The sequence below is a fragment of the Panthera uncia genome, assembly GCF_023721935.1.
Source record: "Panthera uncia isolate 11264 chromosome A1 unlocalized genomic scaffold, Puncia_PCG_1.0 HiC_scaffold_17, whole genome shotgun sequence".
In the NCBI taxonomy this organism is placed as follows: Eukaryota; Metazoa; Chordata; class Mammalia; order Carnivora; family Felidae; genus Panthera; species Panthera uncia.
This window is the reverse complement of record NW_026057577.1, coordinates 113,265,606-113,289,200: the sequence shown is the minus strand read 5'-3', so window position 1 is coordinate 113,289,200 and position 23,595 is coordinate 113,265,606. Positions and strand designations below refer to the sequence as shown.

Sequence of the window (23,595 nt, the reverse complement as noted above, 5' to 3'; positions counted from 1 at the left end):
GGCAAATCTATGGTGGGGCTCAGGGCTGGTGAGGAGGGTACAGTAGAGGTTTTAAGTGTTCAGGAAATGAGAATGGTGTTGGTATGAATTTTGCAGGACTGTTCTAAAATCTAAAATGTATTAACTCTTGCTAAAAGATCCACTATGCCCAAGTCCTGTCCTGGAATAAATAACGGGTTTAAAGGGGTCTCTCCGGGTTCCCAATCTTCAGTGAGGGGAAAATAAAGCAGCCTCCTGAAATCCGGTTGAAACTCACAGCTGACTAGTTAAAAAAGCCAGGGGGTTATATAGCTCACAGGTTACTGCCTCTGTCTGGGCATGTGAATTGTGGCATGCTTTTCTACCCAGCAGCTTTCACTATTTGGTGGGGGAGAAAAACCACAAGAGACTCCCGGAGCATTAGAAGTTTGCCCTTAGAGATTTAAAATTCAACATTTCAAATACAGATCATTTGTCAGATCAACAGACAGAATGATGAGACCAGGCTATTTCCAGAGAAGAAGGAAAAGCCCTTTGGATGTAGAGGAGATGAAAAGAACAGTACGGTGACAGAGTTTGGTTTTGCACTTTGGAAGCACTTTTGTGTGCTGGACACATGCTTTGTTGTTGCCGCAGTAAACCCGAAAAACAAACAAACAAACAAACAACCCACAACCCCCCTGCCCCGAATAAAAGGGGCTATTTCTACAGAATTCTACTGAGACAGATGCTAAAAAAGAGGCAAAGACTTTTCTGTTGTGTTTTAGATTTCTAGTTTTATTAATGGTCTCAAAAGAGACTAAATCACATTCAAAGACCATTTTAAATTAGGAGGGCTGAAAACCAAGAATTAGGACCAAGAAAAGACATTTAAAAATCTAGAGATTCACATTGCAATGTTAACATTACCAAAGCCCCCCCAAATACAAAAATTCTCTAGGGTCATAGAAATAACCCAGCTTAACCAATGTTCTAGGAATTAAAGCCCTACAAAGGCAGGGACCAAGTCTGTCCTATTTACTGCTGTATCCCAAGAATCGAATATGATGCCTGGTACAGAGTAGGTGTTCAACAAAAACATACCAGGGGGTTTCATCGAACCCCTTAAATTTATTGAAACCAAAAGTTCCAACTGTGACATAAAACCTGTAAAAGGGACAATGGTTGACTCTTGACAAGCTGTCGTCTGAAAGAATCCTGTTGAAGCTGCTTAATAAAAGCGTTGGGTTGATCCACCCCATGTCTAGAAAGTTGTAAAACAAGTGGAGAAGGCCAGAGCCGAGACTGACTTGCTCCAGATTATAGAGAATGACAGCCAGACTCACTGTTTGCATTCCTGTCTCTGCCTTTCGCTGAGCAGTTTCCGTTCCAACCAAATCTTCTCATTTTTAATTTACTCTGATACTTATATGTCTAATGATTTAACATCATATCGTACCAGTCTGGCCTGCAGGGTGCCCTTGACATGCATTTTTCTAATTGACCTTTACATCTATTATGCACAAACCAGCCAGAAATCATTCTTGTCTACATGAGCCTCTTAGGTGAGACTCGTAGTAGTTTCACTTCTGTCTCCAGAAACAGCCTTCTTCACAGACTCCATTTACACACAGCTCCCCTGCCCCCTCCCCACCGCTGTGTCTTCTGCAAGCTTGTCCAGACATGGAGTGCATCATCAGGCCAGGCCTTCCAGCCATTCCATTGCCTGCAGAGCAATCATTTATAGGCATTTGGTGTTTTGTCTGACATCTGTTTGATGCTGGAGCTCCAGCCTTTGTCTCAATGAATCACTTGTCAGAGGAGGTTGTGGCATTTTAGGCCGAATTTCACACCTACAAGGAAGGGTTGCCTGGGATGTAAGGAATCTGAGGCTTGTTTGAAACGACCAACTTGCCCACCTCCCACGAGGAATACCCCACGAGGAAATAGGGAAATAAGGGACACTGGGGACCGCGATGCTTATTAAAAGGCTTATTTTCACTGCCAGTGTGCGCGCTGTTCTCATGCACTCGAGCCAGGCTTTCCTCTCTGGGGACAACACTGCCAAAGGACCTCCATGGTTGGAGTGTTGCCCCTAGAACGAACCGGGCTGAAACATGAGTGTGGAACATTTTGAGAGCATCAGAATTGGAGGGAGAGATTGTCAAAGAAGAAAAGGGGAAAAAGGAATGAATCATTCTTCGTAGTTTGCCGGAAGATCCTTTAAGTGCTATTTGATGGCCGTTCCCAGGTTGGTCCGTAGAAACGTCTGCTAGAGCAGTGAGGTGTTCGGAGTCGCAATGGGTCACAAGCCAGGCTGAACCTAGCAAAGCACAAAACTGAGGAGTCCCTTTCCTTATTCTCCGAACAGGGCACCAGTGACCTCACAACACTATTTATGGTAAGCGAGGCTGCTTTAAACCACAAAGGTTGAAGTATTTCCTTATAAAAAGTATTATTCATAGTGTCCCCTGGCAACTCCCATCTGATCTGAGGACCTGAGGGGAACATGAAAGGGTGGGGGCAAGAAGCCCAAGAACAGCATAGGTGGCTTTTCCAAACCAGCATCTGGCGAGCAGAGCATGCCAAGAAAGCAGAGATGGAAGGCAACATGGGGATATACAGAAAATCGGAAAGAAAAATCACGGACTTTTTACTTCACCTTGTTGTAATTAAAGAAGGATGCTAGCCAAGGCATATGCTGGAGAGATTCTTCTTAGTGACTTTTAACTTCTTTGGTTTCACAGAAAGTCACTTTATGAAGAGTTTGTCACAAATAGATGACCCCCCAGGATGAGAAGTCAGAATTTCCAGCTTGGATGAAACCGTAGGTTTCTCATTTAGGTTTTAATTTAAAGAGAATGGGAAAGGGGAGGAGAAACGGGTATCTCATCTGAGGCTTCTGGGAATTACACGGGCTCCTTTTCATGTTCCTAAATCAGAGCAAGGGGGTGGGGTGGCGTAGGGTGCCGGCTCATCAGTCACTCGGTGCATCTGAGTTGGAAAACATTTAGCCCCGAGATGCAAATCATTTAATCATGCTGACTCAGAGGGGGCCAAAAGTTGTGAACCCTTGGGAGCCAGGAATTCCCAACATGATGTGATAATGCATTTCACAGCACGGACTTCAGATCTCCAGAACCTAGGGCAGGCAGGGAATCTATATTCTCCTGAAGTTTCTGCATAACAAAGACAGATCCTCCCTCCCAAACTCAATGAAAATGAGGGCTCCCAAAGGGCAACTCCCACTTCCCCGTCCCCCTCCACATACTTTTTCCTTTCTGTTTGCACCAGTAGGTCAGAAGGTTAATGAAAATGCATTCTAAAATTATAAAGAGGATGAAGCCAGGCATGAATCTATGAGATTTCCACTCGAGTCTGAATATCCCATCTGGACATTAAGAAAACCCATTTGCTTCAAAATTTTACAGTTCTGTCCACATTTGCTTGGATAGGTCTGAGATGCTTCGGAACTTGATAACCACTAATCGCCTACCTTGCAAACGGAACTAGGAATGCCAGGTTGAATCCCAGCTGAGAAGTGAAGTGTTGTGGGTAGTCAAAGGATGTGTTGGGATAATGCACTGGGGACCAAATGAGAGCTGGGGTTTGAATTTTTCCTCTTCTATCATGTACTTTTTTTTTTCTTTTTCTTTCTCTCTCTTCTTCCATCCATCTATCTGTTTTATTTTTCTTTCTCACTCTCTTTCTCTTTTACAGAGCACTCCCGTTCTTAAGGATGGACCTGTAAATACACAGCATTTCCTCAAGTCGCTTAAAAATATTTATTTCCTCAGGGCAGCAATCACCACTGAAGGAAATAGTTCATCGTCCCAGTCCCTCTCAGAACGTTGCTTTTACAGCAAATATTATAAACTGATGCTTTGACTGAAAGATGACACTTTGCATTAACATCTCCACTCTGCTCACTCATTCTGAAGGAACAGCTCCCATGAAAGTAAATCGCTGAAGACAAACCAACTGGAAAAGACACTTGCTTTTTTTTTTTTTTTCCGTCTTTTAAAGTTTTCACAATGGCTTCAAAGGAAATGTGAATTAATCATTTGTTTTGACCCAAGAGCAGCAGAACTTATTTTGAAGACTTAAACAGGCAACACAAATGTAAACAGAAACCTGCGACTCCCAAATGCTAAAAGCTTGAAAGGAGTCAGTCTGAAAACATCAATTCTACTCAGCGTTTATTTTCATTTGAAGAATAGTGGAAATCATATATAAATCACGGACAATACAAGGTCTTCTTGCCTGGCAATTGTCCACATGAATCTGTTAACCTCTAAGGATAGATACAGATCTTTTAAAATAGAAAGACAGGGCGATGTGGCAGTTAATTAGCAACCGAGACTATAAACTACAGTAGATACAAAGTTTTGTCGTATAAATTAATTGCCATTACAAAAAGGCAACTGCTTTAGCTAAGAAGGTACAAAAACGGGTGACTTCCATAAATATAACAAGAAGCTAAGTGAGGAAATACATAACAGACTGTTTTTCCTATATAATATTGGAATATGCAAACTAACACACCTGTGGCACTTTACAGGAAAGTAGGAATAGATGTACACGCACACCCGCCACCCACCCACACTCGCCCGTCCAAACCCCCTTCCCCCCCCCAAGTGGATTTCCAAAAACACGGCCAATTCTAGGGTTACAAGGACAGGATGCCGCACGGAAGCAGCAACACAGCGAGCGCCGAACTGCCAGACAAAGAAGGAGCCTTATTGACAGTTGTAAAGCATTAGGCGTCAGACAGAAACTTGTCAAAAACAGCTGTTGTTGGGTACTGATTGATAATGTTTTCATTCTGACGGCTGAGACACTGCAGACAGTCGTGGGTCTGAGAAGAAGCCCATCACTGGCGCACACATGAACACACACACACACAGACAACGGGAAGTCATTTAACAGATGGCTTAGGAGCACTCAGCCACAGTATCTTAAAAAGACAACATTCTACATTTAATGAACTTGCAGAGAAAGCAATGCCTAATCATCATTTATTTGTCACAGAACGTGAGCACGACAGAACAGAACGAACGCAGGAATTGTGTCACTGGTCATCGGAATAAAAGTTTTGTGCTGCTCACGCATTACACAGTGTAAAAATATTCAAGGATGCTGGAGACAAGATTGAATATGAATCTTTTTGGATCTGTTCCATGGGAAGAAAAAAAAAAAGCTTAAAGAAGTGTTCGATGTTTCAAAGGGAATGATTTCATTAAAGTCCACCTACGAGATTAAACCACAAAAGCTATAGTTGAGCGATGTCTATCTTCTGGAGAATTACAAGGTATGACATCACCCTGTAATACAGTGTGGGTCTGTGGTATTTGAGAACCGGTCTATGCTACCTAAAAATTACAAACGTGTTTTTATTGCTCAGGTGAAAGGAGCACATTTGTATCATTTGGCCATTTTGCATTTTAAGTGGTCAAAAATCTACAAAATGTGCCAAAGAGTATTACATCCATAAACTTCAATGTCCATAGATTATTCTTGATTTAGAAAAGGTCAAAGGTGCAAACCTCAGTAAAACTGCACCTTTGTTGCTACAATCTTATCATTTAAATTAAATGAAAAAAATAAAATGAGTTCCAAAGACTGAATCTAGGCCCTAAAATGATTTGCTGCAGCCCCAGCACATTTTTAAGGGCACACTGAAACCCCTGAAAATAGAGGTTTATAATAGGAATACTGATAGACCTTTCATTACTAGTTGGAGACAATAAGCGACTCCGTTAAACTCCATTAGCACTTAATGGATGAATATAGGGATTCTGTCTTTGTTATCTTTGTCAAATCCGCGCCAGCTTAAACCCTAGCCACTGTATACTTCACTCGGCTGTTTTTAAAAATTGCATCTGTCATTTTAAAAATTACTTTCTTTCTTTCAATCAGACACTTAAGATTTTTAGAAAAAAGATACCTATATTATGTTGTAGCTTGACTTTACGCAGGGGAGTCTTTCCATTAGAAAAATATTTGAGGACTTGATGAAAAAGTAATCGATGACACGTGCGTTGTGCCTAAATTCCCTCTCTTCTCAAAAACTAAAAGTCTTCCTCTTAAAAGGGGAGGGAGACCTCAGATGTAATCATGGAAATGATGCATCTTGTCTTTAAGTTCTTCCAAGTTAATTTTACCCTGGCAGGAGATTCCTCTCTGATAAGGTGATGAATTGAAATTTTTGGTGCTCATTTTTCTCTCATAATCTATAAGGCCTGTATACGAAACACTAAAAAATAAAACATGGTAAGATAAAATAAAAACCCGAAACAACAGACATATTATGAGGAGCCCCAGTCACATAACACTCTACCTCCAAACCCAGGGAAAACGAGTCAAAGTTCGGAGTCTCCCTGAGTCCTTCATAAGGGATTTGATCTCTGTGAGCCACAAATTCCATCCATTTTAGCACAGAGTATAGAAGAACTGCTTAGAATAACAGAAGGAAGAGACATGCAGTGAAGATAATTAGTGGTAAACAGAGAATAAATTCTCTCTCAGTAGTGTGTACTTGACGTTAATGCCGATGATAATTCACCTGATTTATAGAATATTCACTTTAATAGAGAGATGGGAGTCTGAGATAACTAGAGGAAAATAGATACTGAAGCCATTAAAGTCTTGATACCAAAATAAAACTAAAATGAGAAACTAACACGATAGGTTCAAGGCCTTTGGGAACCCGTGTTCTTTGCCAGATTTCACATTCTTACAGCTTCATGGTCTTTTTCTTCTAACAAATTTATCAGCTGAGAGAAGCTGTCTTTTAGTGCATCCATGTCATCCAGAGAGCAGGGCTGCAGAATCCAGCGTTTTCCACGTGCAAGTGGTTCAAGTTCAAAATATTTTTTGACCTTAAGGGGGGAAAACATAAATATGTTATTAGTTATATCAGAACCTTTCTTATTCCAAAATTTTGATAGTGATGAATCATGGGAGGGATTTCAAGGAGAACTTATATGAACTGTGATGTTTAGGACTCTCTAGAACTCCATCCGCAGCTGTTGTTAAAATGTGGGTTATATGTTGTGACCCAGGACTGTTTTCTTTAGGGGTGACTGACCTGCTTGCAAGCCACTGTCTCACCCACACATTTACCAGCATGGGAGGTCCGATGAATTACATGTACCATCGCACAGGGCAAAATACGCTGCACACACCAAAAGAATCAATTCAATCAAAATAAGTCAGGCAGAGCAACTTTCACTGCCATCCCCTTGCTAACAAGGGGACAATTTAGTATATACTATATCGATTACTGAAGACTCAATTATTTTATCGAACACATACACAACAAAATTATAATTTAATCTTTTCTCTCCCTCCCTTAAATTTCTAGTATCTACTTTTGAGACCTGGGAAAGCATTTTTTTAGGCAAGAGGATAGAAAGAGAGAGAGCGAGAGAGAGCGCGCACAAACTTGTACACGTATACCTACATACATAAAGTCTCCCAGCTTTTTCTTCTCCTAGTCCTGAATTTTCAGGGAGGTAAAAATCAAGACCATATAACTGGTATGTGGGCGGAGAATTGGCTATCTTAAAAACCTGTTTGATTAATATCCAGTCATAAGTCATTCTTAAAGTAGACTGGCTAGGATACTAATAGCATCCGGGACTACTAATTTCTGACGGTGAAGGAATATCAAATTGTTATGTCTTCCAGACGAATTGATGATCTCTTAAAGGGTATGATAAAGTACAAAGTTCATAAGGCTCCCCTCCCCTCCCCACACTACATCACACAAGAACAGGACACCATATTTATAGCCCAGTGATGTTTATATAACATAGAATACAGTGAGTGGCAACATCAGAACAACCAATGTTCAAAGACATTCTTGGTCAACAAATTTCATTAAATCCCACGTGCAGCGGAAAATTCTAAGGTCTTACCGTAATCAATACTCAACCTAGAAAAAGAAAGTGCCTCAACCATATGCTATTCCCAAATGTGGTTTCATTTTGCCTTTACCATTGTAAGTATCAGACTATAGGAGACGTACATCACCCAAAGTGGTATTAAATTATGTGTAAATTTTTTTTTCATGTGTGCAGGAAGACACATGTAAGAAATACTACATTTTTATGCTAACTTAGGAACCACAATTGTGCTAACATTCTACAGTTCAAGTGTGTCCCCACAGTCCTTCTTTAAATAGTCTGCAAACTAATAACAAATACTACTACTTTAAAAAAAAAAGCCTGTGACAATGGAAGGACTCTCGTTAATTTTGATTCTGAAAAGTAATGAAAATCTCATTTCAGAGCAGAAAATGGGTATATGGCTTCAGAACAGCTTTTGCCCAAGGTATTTTACAAATCATGCTAAGAGGGTTCTCCCTTACAGAAAATGTTAAGGTCCATTCTTTCACTTTCTCTTCTTTACAGCACTGAAAACAACTTACTTCCAAGAGAATCTGAAATTGCTTGTGCAACAACCAGCACTAGACCAGCTCTACCCCCACCACGGGAGGCCATCCACCAGCAGGGGGAGAGAAGAGCTGGCAGGGGGGACAGGTGGGGAGCATGTTTACGTCTAAGGCTTGAAGGAGGAGCCGGCTGCTCTGAAGAGTTTACAATCAGAGATGTCAGTCTGCCTGCTTCTCCCACAAAGTGGGGCTTCAGACTGCACTACCGAACGCTTACAATGCAATTCAGTGTTTGATCAATAACGCCTCCCATCAAGAGGGGCAGACAACACGTAACATCCAAGATCTGGTACGTGAAGAAGTTTTATGCTTGTCACATTTCATAACCTCAAATCTAAAGGGGCAGCACTTTAAGTATTGCTAATAATGGAGAAAGGGACTGGTGGCAGGAAACTCAACAATATTTAAATAAAGAAAAAGACTAACACAGTATTTGTATGTTACAAACAATACTCAAATGGTTCATTTAAAAATTCACAGAACTGATCCTGGTGGCATAGTAACAGCTAATTTGAAAACAATGCTAGATTTAAGTAATCACCGAATACAAGTTGTGATATTTTGCAATATAGACCAGACAAAACAAAAACAAAAACAAAAACACCAATAAGGATTTAGGTAGACATTAGGTTGGTTTCCAGGCAACTGAGAATATAGACGATTGCGTAGGCATGCTTGGAAGATAATAAAGATGTCTGAAGGTAGTTACGCTTCAGAAGTTGTTCCGGCTGAATATGAAACATGAGAAGGAAATGGAAGGTTCGATTACAGGGTGGTCACCAGATAAAGGAGCCTGATGGTGTTAAGCTGACAAATATGGCTGTGTAACCTGAGATTTTCAGATCTGTAACCTAAGTGGGTATCTGACCCTGCCATATTCCCCCGACTGGTATCCAAATGATTCCACACCACCCTACACTTATAATATCAATTTTAAAACAAGTCTGGCATTTCAGTGAGATTCAAGGACAGTGAGTGACTGTTTGCTGCCGGAACATAGCTTTTCATTACCCTGAGTTTCATGTTTCTAAAAACAAAGCAGATAATAGAAGAGAGGGGGAAGATGGAGACCTCAGGCTCTGACTCGAACTTTTCCCGTTAGGTTAACATTTTCACTTAGTTTCCTTAGATTAACCTGAACTTCAAATTTCACCTCCTCTGTATTATTAAGACACAAGTTACAGGCACATTTGACTTGTCCACCATGGCTTTTTTTGTCCTTCCCTACGCTGATGTTTAAAGAGAGGTGTTTAGGTTGGACCCACATAAATCCCGTATTTTGAATACTTAATCAGCTGCTTGGATATTATTGTTCACTGGAAATTGCAAGAAGAGGAGACTTTCACATTGGCTTCTAGCGATGGCACTTGGGGCAATGACATGGGAAACTGCTGCCTGGCAACCTGCAGTCAGTTGGCTATTTTTGGGTCAGCCACAGGGAGTGGGCATTTGTTGGTGGCCATGTGTCCACCCTAGAGATAGGAAAACAAAGCCACCATAAGAAGCCAACCTCTTTTAGCTATGTCATCCCAGCCCTTCTTCACTCATGCCACTGCGGGGTGATGTGTGTTACTGCATTCTGTGATTCACACACCGCATTTATTGTCAAGTCCTAATGTAAGAGACAACTCAGTACCATCACATGGCTGTTCACGTTTGCAGCAGCTGTGAGACCTGAGACAATTACACAGTACAGGAGACTGCCTCACTGGGTAGGAGATGTCCTTTATGTTTCTTTGAGTAGAGAAATAATAATCCTTTCCTACTTGCAGGACCTCCAATGGGGTTCTCTGACGATACTCATTGATTTTCCTTTCTTGCCCTAATTTCACAAGCAAAAATTTTATTTTAATTCTTGCAAACTTGTTGTGACTAAATTTCTAGACGTCATGTAAACAGTTTCTGAACTGCAATGATAGGTCTTTCCTTTGAAAAGTCTGCGAGACTCATTTTATTTATAATAATAAACGGCTTGTTTTTCCTATTTTTGTTGTTAAAGCATGTAAGTAGTGTGTGCCCAGAGTTGGCCTCATTTTCCTTTAAACTCTCTGGGGATCAGGGGAGAGAACAGTCCAAAAGGGATGACTTAGTGTTTTTATGTGACAGAGTTAAGTTCTAAGCTCAGATATTTATAAACAGTGCTTTGACCCACACGATTATGTTGTAAGACATTAAAAAAGGGGTTAGGGCATGTGACGATTCTTTACTGCGTGGGACTGTGTTGTGCATCCTAGAAAACATCACCCCTAGTTCTAGTGACCTCAATGGCATTAGCACCAATCAGTCATCACTATAACTAAACATGCCCCACCCCCTCCTATGTCCAGGACTCCCCCTGAGGTGGTCCTGTTCCTGTTAACGCAGGTGTCTCTTGCCCTGTCTGAGGCTAGAGATAGAAGATATCTTCTATAGAAGCTGGACATCTGTTCTGCCTGCACTTCTCTAGATCCCCACCTACACACAACACATATATTCCTCCCGGGAAAAACTAGCAGATTATAACGGACCCCTTTTGACTTGAGGGTGGCTGTGGTGGGTTGCAGTAGGGGGAAGATCAATGTAAGGAGCTTTGAAAATGTGCTTCCCATTGGTTGGCTTCCCACCTTCCCATTGAACCACCACTTCTGAACGAGACTGGTGCGTGTGTGTAGGCAGCATGAGCGTGATTTCACGAGCCACCTGTGCCAGCATCCCACTGGCCAATGTGTGGGGTTCCACTGATTAGAGCAGAATACTGTCAAACCGAAAACAGAAATAGCAGCCTGAAGAGGGGGCTGTCCTCATCATTGGTATTAGTGAGATTACCAGCTCCTCTGCCCCTGGCTTTTCAGTGCCCACAAAAGACTGCTTAATACTGTACAGTTAACCAAATATGCTTTTTCACTCATTCATAGCATCCTGATTATACCTCAGCTGGAAGAAAAGCAACTGATTCCCATAAAGAGAGACAGGAGCATTAGAATAAGTCTTAGGTCACGTAAGTCAATTTGAAAAAGAAGTATCTCAGTAGAAGAATGTTCAAACACACTTTAGAAATAAAGGCACATTCTTTCTTCACCTCTAGAAAAGGAATCAGTCTCATGAGGGAGTCCAGGCTGACATCTTCAGCTCCTTTTGTTTTTTTTAATGTTTATTTATTTTTGAGAGAGAAAGAGAGAGACAGACAGACAGAGACAGAGAGCGAGCGTGAGCAGACGAAGGGCAGAGAGAGGGAGACACAGAATCCGAAGCAGGATCCAGGCTCTGAGCTATCTGCACAGAGCCTGATGCGGGGCTCGAACCCAAGATCGGTGAGATCGTGACCTGAGCCGAAGTTGGACACTTAACCAACTGAGCCACCTAGGCACCCCTTCAGCTCCTTTCAAACTGATCAGTCAGCAGGTAAGACAAGACAGTAGGGACACTGGGTGAGGATCACAAGCAAACTTCAGCGGGCCAGCAAGAAGAGCTGCAGTGTGGATCTGCTAGGCAGAGGGATCTGACAGGCAAGCATGGGCACAATGCAAGAGAGTGCGACTCTGTAACTGTCTTGACCCAGAAGAGCCATTATAGCTTTCTTGTCTTTGTAAGTACACAACATGTCCATCACATAGCTTGTATTTTTCAAATAACTATATGAATAATATGAATAATGTTTTTTGGGGACAGGTTCATGTTGGTTTTTCACCTCTTTGGTAAAAGTATGGTCTGAATGATAAATTTACTCCAGGGCTCCGATGAATAGGATGGTAAGAGAGCCTGAATGAACTGTGAAATCTGGTAGGAGACTGTCCATGATGGTCAAAAAGGGAGCAGAACTTGCATCGTCTTTACCCGAGTCCTCACTTTCATCACCAGAGCAGAAACACCTACTGTAGTAACATGTCACACTGGTGGAAACATTTGTATTGAAATGCTGACCGTGCGCCTTCTCTTTCCACCTCGAGGTACGAGGATGTCAAATTGTACGAGTCATGAAACCGGCCAGGGTTTGAACGGAAATCCGCAAGCGCCACAAACCAAGATGTTTTTCCTTCCAGGGAGTCAGTTGTCAAGCACTTACCAGCACACACAAGTATGTGCATCTCGTGTGTGAGTTTGCAAAGGGGTCTTCGTTTTGCGGTCTTAATTGCAGAAGCTCACAGAGTAGGCTTAACTTGGTAACCTCCACCAAAGTCAGAGAGAACTTTGCCCACGCCGTGGCTCCAGGATGGAGTCTGGAGATAAAGTGGCAGGGCATCATTAAGATTCTTTCGAGTGCATTCTTGGCAGCTTGTTCAAAGAAAGGTTAGTCCTAGAGAGAGCAGTGCCAGCTGTTCCCCTTTTCATTGTACTACTTGCAGGATTTTGAAATCCTTAGAAAGGTATTAGATATGTCATTAAAGGCAGAAATAAATAATACAGGTAAAACCAATTTGCCATAGTCCCTAAGATACTACAGCACAGAACAGATACTGTTTCCTTTTTACTGAGCACTAATAGGGGCCAGAAAACAGCACTCTGATCTTAACCAATACCACAGCATTACTTTGGAAGTGCAAATCTATCATGGATGATAGATTTCAAGAACACTAGGTATAACATAAAGTGTAGTTCCAGGAAGATCGCTTCTTTCTTAATCAAAGTGCAGCCTGCTTGACCTTGGAATAATTAAAAACCAGACAAATGCCTGCAGGTCATGACCTGTGACTGAGCCCTGCCCTTACGAGAAGTCTTCTTGCCCAATCAGTAATCTCTGATGTGTAGAACATGTTATATGGTGTGACAATAATTATATAGAAACCCAGCCTTCCATTGCACGGGAGAAGTTAGCATGTCCCAGGAGAGTTGAATAAAATGATCCCATTGCTTTGGTGGTAGGAGTTAAAATCTGAAAAGCGTTCCTCTTTTTTGCTTAATCTGCTAACCTACAATTATGGAACAAGTTATATCTATTTTCTCTTTTTCATATGCCTAGAAGGTTTCTTTTATTGTCCTATCCAAAAAGCTTATCGGACAACCACTGTTGAGAGGCAGAAATGAGGTATGGATTATGGATGCTTCCTGTCTTTGGGGGCCAATGAAAGACAGCCAGTATCCCTGTAGAGTATTTCCTCTATCCCAGTGATTCTACTTGGCCCTCCCGAGCCTCCTGAGTGATTCCTGTATGCAGGCCTTCGCTCCAACTTCTGCTTCCAACCCACAGTGCCTCCATCCACAAGAAGAAGGAATCAGTGTATAAACATTCATATTTTTAGACCCAGCTGATGTCTTCCTATCACCTCAAGGGGAAGCCTTAATGTCGAAGAAACTTTAAAAGTAGAAGGGACCTTAGTTACAGTAGCCACTGTTGGCTGTCCTCCCAGCACCCAGGCAAATAAAGTTTTATTGGAACATGGCCATGCTTACTCACTTATCTATGGCTGCTTTCATGCCATAATGGCAAAGTTGAGTAACTGCTACAGAGACAGTATAGTCCACAAAGTCTAGAATATTTACTATTTGGCCCTTTAAAAAAAAAAAAAAAAAAAAAAAAAAGACAATCCCTGGCAAAAGCAGCTTCCCACTTTGTCCAGCAGGGGTACAAGGAATGCCTGGGAGAGGCCTGCGTGGCTGGCTTTCCAGGCCTTGGGATGGCCACCTCTTCCCCATTTTGGCTCATACTTTAGGGGGCCAGAGAAGTTGGCTTTCCCAACCTGGCCGGGCTCCACTTATAATTTCAGATGCTTTGGATTGTAGTCTAGCACAAGGGATTAGACTAGAGAAGGGTCATAAAGTCATATTTTTACCCCTCTGTGTTCAGCCTGGGTCTCTTTTGGGTGGAGACCTCCTAACAGCAGCAAAACTAGCCAGGGCACAGGGTCCACCTGTCAGTCGAAAGTTTTTGGTGTCCGTGAGGATGGCTCTTAGTGCAGAGCAATACTAGTATTGTTACCCTGCAGTTTTAAAAAGTTCCTTTAAAAAGGAACTAGGGGCCAGAAAACAGCACTCTGATCTTAACCAATACCACAGTATTGTTTTTCCTGAAACCTATTTTTTTCTGAAGCTAGTTTTTCCTGAAGCTATTATATTCAATTTAAAACCTAGTTTTTCCTGAAGCTATTATATTCAATTTAAAAATCTTACCATTCCATCTATATATCTGGTAAGTTTTAACAGTACACTCGGGAAGTTGAATACTGTTTAGGTCCTTTCATAAACTTAGTTTAATTGACCACTCTTAAACATTTCAAAACTCGATTTATAAATTTAATATATTCAATTTCTTTTTCTAATAATCAAAACATCCTCATATACTTAAGAAGTCTTTCTTTTTTCCCCAGTAAGAATTTTTAAACATTTCTTCAATTAAATTTATAAATTCAGTGACTCTCAAGCTCTGATGCTTTCTAATACTATTTACAAGCTTAACTAAATTCGCATGCTTTTCTACATAGGAAGCCAATTCTGAAATAATTTATCCTCAATGTAATATATACTTAAAATGAAAGTATTAATATTGCAGATTTGGTTATTTCATCATATATATACACATATATACACATATATATATATGTTTTTATAAGTATATATAAATTTTTTTGTTGTTTTGTTTTTTAAGTAGGCTTCATGCCCAACACAGAGTCCAATGTAGGGCTTGAACTCATGATGCTGAGATCAAGACCTGAGCTGAGATCAAGAGTCAGACGCTTAACCAATAGACCCACCCAGGTGTTCCTATCGCTTATACTCTTAAGATTAAATTTTCCAGGGTTAAAAACACTTTCCCAATAAGGAAACAACTTTTTCCATCCCAAATGAAATGGGTTATCATTGTACCAAGGTTTCCATCTCATTGAACTTGAGTTGCTTTCCAAACAGAGTTTTTAGGCTGAAACGTGATTGGAGCTATAGGTATCCGGGGCAAAATTTTTGGAATCACTCATTGCCCACTTAGGCTCTTTATGAAAATAGTTGCCGCAACAAAAAGAATGTCCTGATCTTCAGAGGGGACTGTTTGCTCTTGGATGTAAGTTACCATTACCTACTTCATGGAGTCAACTCTTAGAAGCAGACGCCCCTTCCTAAAAATTCTGAAGAATTTCCTTTACTACTTGCTTGGATTTTGCATTTCGTTAGCACACACTTTAACACCTTTTAATTTGGCTCTACAGACACTTAATCTTCATTTATTGAGATTCAATTTGTGGAGCGTAAAGCTCACCCTTTTAAAAGTGTACAAGTTAGTGATGTTAGTATATTCACAGATATCTGCAATCACCACTGTTCTCTAACCTCCAGACATTTTCACCGCTTGTAAAAGAAACTCTTTACCTGTTAGCAGTCACTCCCCTTTTGCCCTTTCCCCCAGCCCTTGGCAGTCATTAATTTACTTTCTGTCTCTATGGATTTGCCTATTCTGGACATTTCAAATAAATGGAATCATATAAAACATGGCCTTTAGTGTCTGGTTCCTCTCACTTAGCATAAAGTTTTCAAGGTTCATCCATGTTGTGGCATTGAGCATGAGCGTTTCTTTTTATGGCTGAACAATATTCCATTGCATGGACATACCACATTTTATTTATCCATGTTTATCAGCTGATGAACATTTGGGCTGTTTCTACTTTTTGCCTATTTATGAATTCAGTTATATGGAGTCATTACTTTCTCCTTCAAACAGACTTTATCAATGCTTATTGTATAAATTAATGAGTTAGGATATCAGGACTCAATGGGAATGAAGCATCTTCACAGGTCTGGGGTGAACTCTATTTTCACTCAGATTTATGAGGCTATCCTAGTTTCACTTGAGAAACATTCACCCACAGATTTGGGTAATCATTTTTAATTTTTTCATGTGTAAGAGACCTCAATTCCTTGAAGGCATAGACAATGAATGAAAAGAAATGATTTTGTATTCTCTGATGTACACAGTTACAACGCCAGACATAAAGAAGATACTCATTTATTTTTAAACAAATGTGAAGAGCTGAAACTATCACGAAAGGGCAAGATAGCAGGTACTGTATTTTATCTCAGATTAAAATGTGAGGAAAGGAAGGAAACTGAACGCTGGAGAGAAGTTGCCACCTCTTTCAATTAGTCAGGCCGAGGTTTCAGGCAGGAGGTGGGATTCCATGAACAGTTTCAAAACTCTAGGTCTAATTGGTTTAAACTCTATTACACATATGCCTACAGGCAACTGCAATGGATTGTTTTGCAAACAGAAAAGTAAGCAACCCCTCATGGAAAATAGACCCACTCCAGAAATCTCAAGACCCAAAGGACACATATGTTTTGAGCTATTCCTTTAATCTGTGTCCAAACAAAGCATCTAATTCTTATCTCAGAGAATGGAAAGCACTGACATATGCGAAAAGAGAAGCATCAGTACACTTGTCTTTGCATGCAGGTGCAGGTATCCGACTTTTCAATAACATCTATAACATTGTCATTAATTATAGAGGCAGCCAGGTTTCAACAGCATATCATTTTCTTTTGCTCTCCTCTCTTTCCCTTCTGTAATCAATTCTATTCCACTCTTTCAAAAGAGCATTCATTTTCGGTACCAACACGTTTAGGGTGTTATACTTGATTCTGCACCTTCCGTGTCTGAGATAATACTTGCTTATGATTTACCTTTATTTCAAAAATCAAACATAATAAGTAGGAAGAAACGTGTCTATGAAAAACTTTTTTCCTGGCAATAGAATATGGCTGTTTAAACAGTTCTACCTATATACGTATGAGAGCTAGTCAAGTATGTACTAGACAGGAAGGAGAGTTAATGAGTGAAAGCCCCAAACACATCAGAGACAACCAATTAGCTTGTCTGAAACACAGGCTTGTAAAGCTATCAGTAACTTATAAAATGGTCTGCTACACACGAGTAAAATGTTGTTTAAATGGCTTGCTTAACTGGATGCATTCACCATGAAATTGATTCTTTTAAGGTTATTTTTTTAAACTTAATACTCATTAACTGTGCATATTGAAATGGCTGGCTGGGTGGGAGGGTGGATAGATATGTTGGTATTGTAAAGTGCAGGTTAAAGACATGAATTCCGTACTTTTTGAGGTTAGGAGGTATTGGGGAAAGAACTTCATCAATTACCAACAGTTGTGTCTGCGTCAGTAACTGAAAAGGATCAACACGATTAGATCATTCTCCCCTGCCTTGCTCAGTGCTTAGGTAAGGACTGGTAGATGTGCTCTGAGGACCTTCCAATGCTGAGAACACATGCTTTTGTGTCACAGAACTGCACTGTTTTCCACCATAGCCTGTGATTCTGCAAAATGGCACGAGAGAAAGAAAACCCGGAGCCTGGTATTTTTCAAATCCCACACTTGCCTCCCAGGGCGCAACTTTCATCCCCCAGAGTTACTTTACTAAAACATCTGAGGTAACTTGATGTCAGCGGACACATGAACGACAATCACTATACTATTTAATATTTTGAGTTTTCTTAAAAGAGTATTGTATATTTTGAGATTGTTTTTTGGCTGGGTCTCACATTTAGCCTTTTTTTTTCTGTTATACAAAGCTCCATGCTGCAAATGCACTTTTCATTGATTGCGACCTGATCATACAAGCAGGAGAGTATGCTTTGACTCTGACAGGCCTAATTCTTCTTCCTGCTTAGTCCATACTGGTGCCCTTCATGCCGTTCACAAAACTACTATCAGTTGGTCCACTCAAGCAATTCTTTGACTTAACAAAATATTAGGAAAAAAATAAGCTTGAACAATGGCTACAGCTTGTTAAAAACCCAAATATCTTTTAAAAATAGTTTATATATTCTAGCTTATTTGGCTTCTGTAATGGACTATATATCCCCTATCTCAATCTTGCAGCTATGAGGTGTGGGAAAGCAACGTTAGGGGTAACAATCCAAAATATTGATATATGGAACCCAAACAAACATGTTTAATACTAGCCTTGTGATACTATGGCAGCACTCTGTCCTAACAACGACAACATTTAGACGTTGGGGCAGATTCAAATTCTTGGGTCTTAAACAGGAGACAAATATGGCAAGCCACACATTGCTTAGCCGCCAATTGAGGGTGCCAACGGCCCTGTCCAGATGCAGAGATATTCAAGGGATGTTCCTGTCAGCAGTTTGTCCTCTGGCTCCAGCAAGGAGCCACCATGGAAACACTGGGAGGAAAAGGAAAAACAGGAAGGCGTGGAGAGATGGGGGGGAAAGGCAGAGAAACGGACAGCCACCTCAATAACACATCTGAGCAAGGGGAACAGGTAACAAACGGCCTTCGGACGAACTGCCATGTTGTTTAGTCACAGGGAGAGAATTTCTTTTCCTACTGTCAATACGGCCAGGAGCCTAATATCCTGGCAACTGAGAAATATGAGCTTGGAAAGAGGCTTGCAGGCAGTCTGAGGAAAGAAAAGCTGAGTGGTAATCCGTCCTGAGGAATTTTAGCCAAAAAAACCCACACAGGACTAGTTGAACTCAGAATAAAGCCCGTGAAAGACAAGTGTGGAGAACATTACAATCAGACATAAAGAGAACACCAGAAATGAAGGTTCCAAAAGCCACTGACTGGATTTAGCACAGCACTGTTAGCATGGCCTTGAGTCCTCGTTGTCAAACCAGTACTAGTCCAAGGTACTGGTTCTCAGTGGAGGCAAAAGGTGACCATACTCCCTTAGGGGACATTTGGCAATGTGTGCAGATATTTCTGGTTGTCACAATGGGGGGCGGGGAAGCGGGGTGGTTACTGCAGGCATCTTGTGGGTAATGGTCAGGGATGCCGCTAATCATCCTACAATACGCTGGACAGCTACCACCCCCCCATCGCTGCCCCCTCCCCCCACTGCCCCCACAAACCACTGTCTAGCCCGAAATGTCAGTAATGCTGAGGTTGACAAACTCTGTTCTGAATTGATCTTTTAAGGCAAAATCAAAGAACAAAAGCCCTGTTAATGATTCAATCTGTGATTTATCAGCAAGAACCATCAGGCCTCCTCCCTGGAATTAGGAGGAGATTTAGGAATTGGAGGGTCAAAGGAGATCAGGAGCTACACTGGGGAGCACCTATAACTCTAAGTCTTTCCTTCTTGCTCAAAGTAGAAATCAACCAATCTCGGTGGGCAAAACTGAAAACATTTTATTGGGCTGAAACAAATGCACCAAAAAAAAAGAAAAAAAAAAAAAAAAAAAAGAAAAACAAACCCAAAACCAAAAAACACGTCACCTTTCCGTCCTTCTACTGTTACTAGATTTCGTTCATGGTTTCAGGCCCTCAGGATACAAAGGTGAACATGTCTCAGGGCCTCATGGCGCTTACTTGGAGGAGACCGACAGATATCAAGTAGGTAGGTCAGTGACTAAGGCAAGTCAGGTGGAACAAGTGCCATGAAAAATTGGAAGGCACCATGGCAATAATAATGTTTGCCGCACAGCTGATTCAAAAAATGCACTGAGGGCATGATATAAGTTAAGTATCAACTAGTTGCAGGTAAGGACAAATCTTTAGCTGTGTCAAAACAAAATCTCATACGGTTACAATAAAAGCTCTTTCAATTAACCTCCACTTAATCACCTAGGATTAACTGACTCTTCATTGCCTGGGTTCCAGATAATGATGGACGTTGGTTGCCTGCGCAGTGAATGCCCACACCCTGTGGGTGCAAGCTGAGGATTGAGCTGGCCGCGCTCACCTGACGTTCATAACTGGGGCACCGCTTCTGTGGCACATCCGCTCACTTCTGCTCCCAGGTTGTTTCATGCTTCCCATTGAGGCAATCATACTTGTCATTATTACCAATGATAGTCATTTCAGTAAATATGGCATCAATGAATAAAATAGGAAATTGAAAAGACGGTTTCTTTTTCTATGAGAAACTCAACGGAATGTGTTCAAAGAACTCAATAAAGGGAAGTCACTAAAAACAAAGTGCTGTCGAATTAGATTTAGAGAACTATAAAGGCAGGTGAAGGTGCACATTACCTCCCTCGTGTCTTGGAACTTCTGGTTTTATCTTATCTTATGGTTCTATTTTAAAGAAACAGGAACTGCAAATCATAGGTAATGGCTATATTCTGTGCAATAAATATGATACAGAACACTGGTTAGTGGCCACATGCTCAGAGAAAAGGCCTTGGCCCAAAAGCAAAAGATTAGTACGATTTGTGTGTTTTAAGTTAAATTATTTAGGATATACGTTTATTTTATTTTATTTCTTAGTGACAAGACACTAACCAACTTTTTCTTCATTAACTGTTCAACTACCAGTTCAGATCAGGTCAGATAAGGGGGCTTTTAACAGTTTCAAATCACACTTTTTATTCTGTCTGAATCAAAAGCCTTTTCAGGAGGAAGTCATTAACACCCACTTTGGTTGGAAGTTTAGAGTGTTACATAAAATCATGTCCACTGTCAGAATCAATACCAGTGTCTATCACCTCAAATCCTTTCATGAAGGAAAGTAGCATATAAATAAATAAAACACTCAAATCCATATTGATAGCCACACCCCTGCAGTCTCCCATACAGATATATACTATTCACATCTATGAACATAACAGTAGGGTTAAAACTGGATACATATTATGTCATTAAAACCAGATCCTTTAACAAAATAAACATTAGTTTGAATGTATTTGCAAAATATTTTCTAAATAGAACTTATTCCCATTTTCTGGAGTCAGTTATAAAGTACTTCTTAGCCACTGCCCTGGATTCCTATTTCCTGCCTTTCCATCACTCTAGGGAAACGTAATTGCTCAGCAGAACCGTCCTATTTTACCCTGAAGTTATTCTCTGTTTCCTTACACCTTTGCCACATATGCATGAGTAAGATGCTGATTCTATCCTAGTATTTAAAAATAAAAATCATAGAATTCCCAAGATCTGACAAATGACTGTTGGGCTATTTTTAACTGTAAGTTAGATGTCAATAATAAAATAAAATGATGGGTGTAAACGGCATTTACCTCCGTGTACCGCAACTTTGTTTTTAGTAAATGAAGTACCTGATACCTTATCTTCATCACGTTTAACCACCTAACAGGATCTAGACTTCAAAGCCCTTGAACAGGGTTTGTAAATTTTAGGTGCATGTTCATGACATCTAATCTTTCACACAGAAAGAAGATGCGGCGCTAGAGAAATAAGGATAAAAGAAAGAAATTCTTGTCTATTGGAATCCAGCTTCGCATCCAGACATACAACACACATAACCTGCACATTTCTTAGCAAGTTAAATGCAGCACACGGTTTTCGTAAAAACATTCGGGCAAGTTGAAATCTCTTACAGCTGCTGAAATATTTGAATCCTGACTTCTTACATGAAGTCACAGACACCAAGTATGTAATAACCTGGTCACAGGTTGAACTGCTCTTTGGTGCCGTCAGAAGGGGCAAGCTGATGTGATAAACTGTGGAGATGTCTGGAATGACTTAAGGGTTTTGGGGCTTGGATCAGTAACCAAAAGCATTGTGTGCTGGAGTGGAGTTTGTCTGGTTCTGTAAGTCACAAAGACATAGGCTACTTCCCATACAACCTGAGGAAAGAGAAGGACAAGGAACAAACATGAACAACACGATGGGCAGAAGTTCTGAACAAGAGACGGAAAGTGAGCTGAACTAGCTGTCTCTCTCTCTCTCTTAAATTAGGTTATTAAGCCAAGGACTTATTTAAAGCACTGGAAGATGTAATGTATTAACTAGCACTCATGGAAGAACTGGAGAGAGTTCCCTAAATGAGCAAATCATTCTACACTTAGGGGCAAGAATTTGAAAGGGCTTGCGTAACTATCTTAATGGTTTTTAGATTCTTATGAAATACTATAGATTCTTACAGTTCAGGTCTAAGAAATTCATTCGTGCTGTATCATACATGTCTAAAAATACTCCTGTATCTGCACAAAGCATAAAAAAAGCTCGCTGGAAAATCATGCACCCCTTGCACACCCAATATTCCCCTCCCCATTCCCCCATCCCCCAGAATCCTTCCCATCTGCCAGCTGGGTTTCATTTTAAGAATTTCACACTGAATATAAAGTGCTATTTTGACCATGTGGCTCCAGAAACGTGAATTTATAGTCTATTCAGATCGTATGCCAATGATTGACAGAGAGGGGATTAACGAACTGGATGTGATGAAGCCGCCGCTGCTTCTTTCGGGTTGCTCGAAGTTTCCAGGGAAGGATGGCCACCCTTACGCTGCTTCATGGAGGCTGGAAGGAAGCAGTCTCCTAGCTGGGCAGTTGCTTGTCACTCTTCTACTAGATGGCCACTCTGCCTTGGAACTTCCCCCAGCCATGTTCCCATACCTCCCACCTTCTCTCCACTTCCCCACGTGTGAAATGAGAACACCAAAGCTTGCTTTCTTAAACACTCCTTGCAACAATGTTCATTTACTGACACATAACACACACCTTTATAATTCCTGGTCTTCGAGTGTAAGAGTTATATTCTGGGAAAGCGTGTGTGTGTATCTGGTTTTCTTGGGTTAGGGCTGGCAAAGCCCAACAACTCAAGCATGGTGAAGGCTCTTTCCATGTAGTATTTCATAGATCGTTTGCAAGTCTTGGCCATCTAGAAATGTTTCAACTACCACTGCTATTTAAGCTTTTCCAAAAGTAGTTCTGTTTTTTTCAACAGTCTTCCGTCTTCACACTTACCATCCTCAAGTATTGTCTGAGGCATGACAGTGATAACTATATATTCAGATTTTCTAAATCTTTTGCAACTTTAGGATGGTGCTGTTCCTAGGACTCTGTATGCTCTTTAAATGCACAATAAGTAACATTATAAAACAGATTACTTCTCTGTTTAACAGAAGCTCGAGGAAAGGGCAAGCATTAAATTTTGAGAAGGGTGTACAGAATGCATTTGGATCTGATACTGTGATACTGAAGCCAGTCTCAAAACTGATGAACATATCTATACTTGTATTGCACATATATGCAAAAGCTGACATCAGAGGGAAGGCTGACATCATCAGAACAGTACAAGCTTATCACATTCCATCAAGTTTGGTCCTGTTCAGAAGAAGAAAGACTCCATTCAAGATGCGGGCTTTAGTTTCTAAGTTATTTGAGAGAGGTAACCTTGCCTTGGCTCCCTACCCTCAAGACAAAACAATTAAACAAGAACACTATAGAAAATTGATTGTAATTAAGGGAACATTTCTCCTACTTGTCAGTAAAATAAATACATCTCCATTTTTTAAAAAATCACCAGTACTATACATTTAAGTTTCAGAT

At 40.7% G+C, this 23,595-nt stretch overlaps 1 protein-coding gene across 3 annotated transcripts in view; it reads right to left on the bottom strand.

Moving 5' to 3' along the window:
* Positions 1-23,595, bottom strand: part of ARL15 (ADP ribosylation factor like GTPase 15) — a 409,306-nt gene that overhangs the window by 5,308 nt on the left and 380,403 nt on the right. For 2 of the 3 annotated variants that reach the window (XR_007461467.1, XM_049648078.1), the window contains exon 5: positions 6,642-6,839. Coding sequence is in view for 2 of the 3 variants with exons in the window: in XM_049648078.1 (XP_049504035.1) it covers positions 6,687-6,839 (153 nt within the window). In the remaining variant the exon portion in view is untranslated. Of the gene's footprint in view, positions 1-4,140; positions 6,840-23,595 lie in introns of those variants that run through there. The other variant, XM_049648077.1, reaches the window with a different exon arrangement.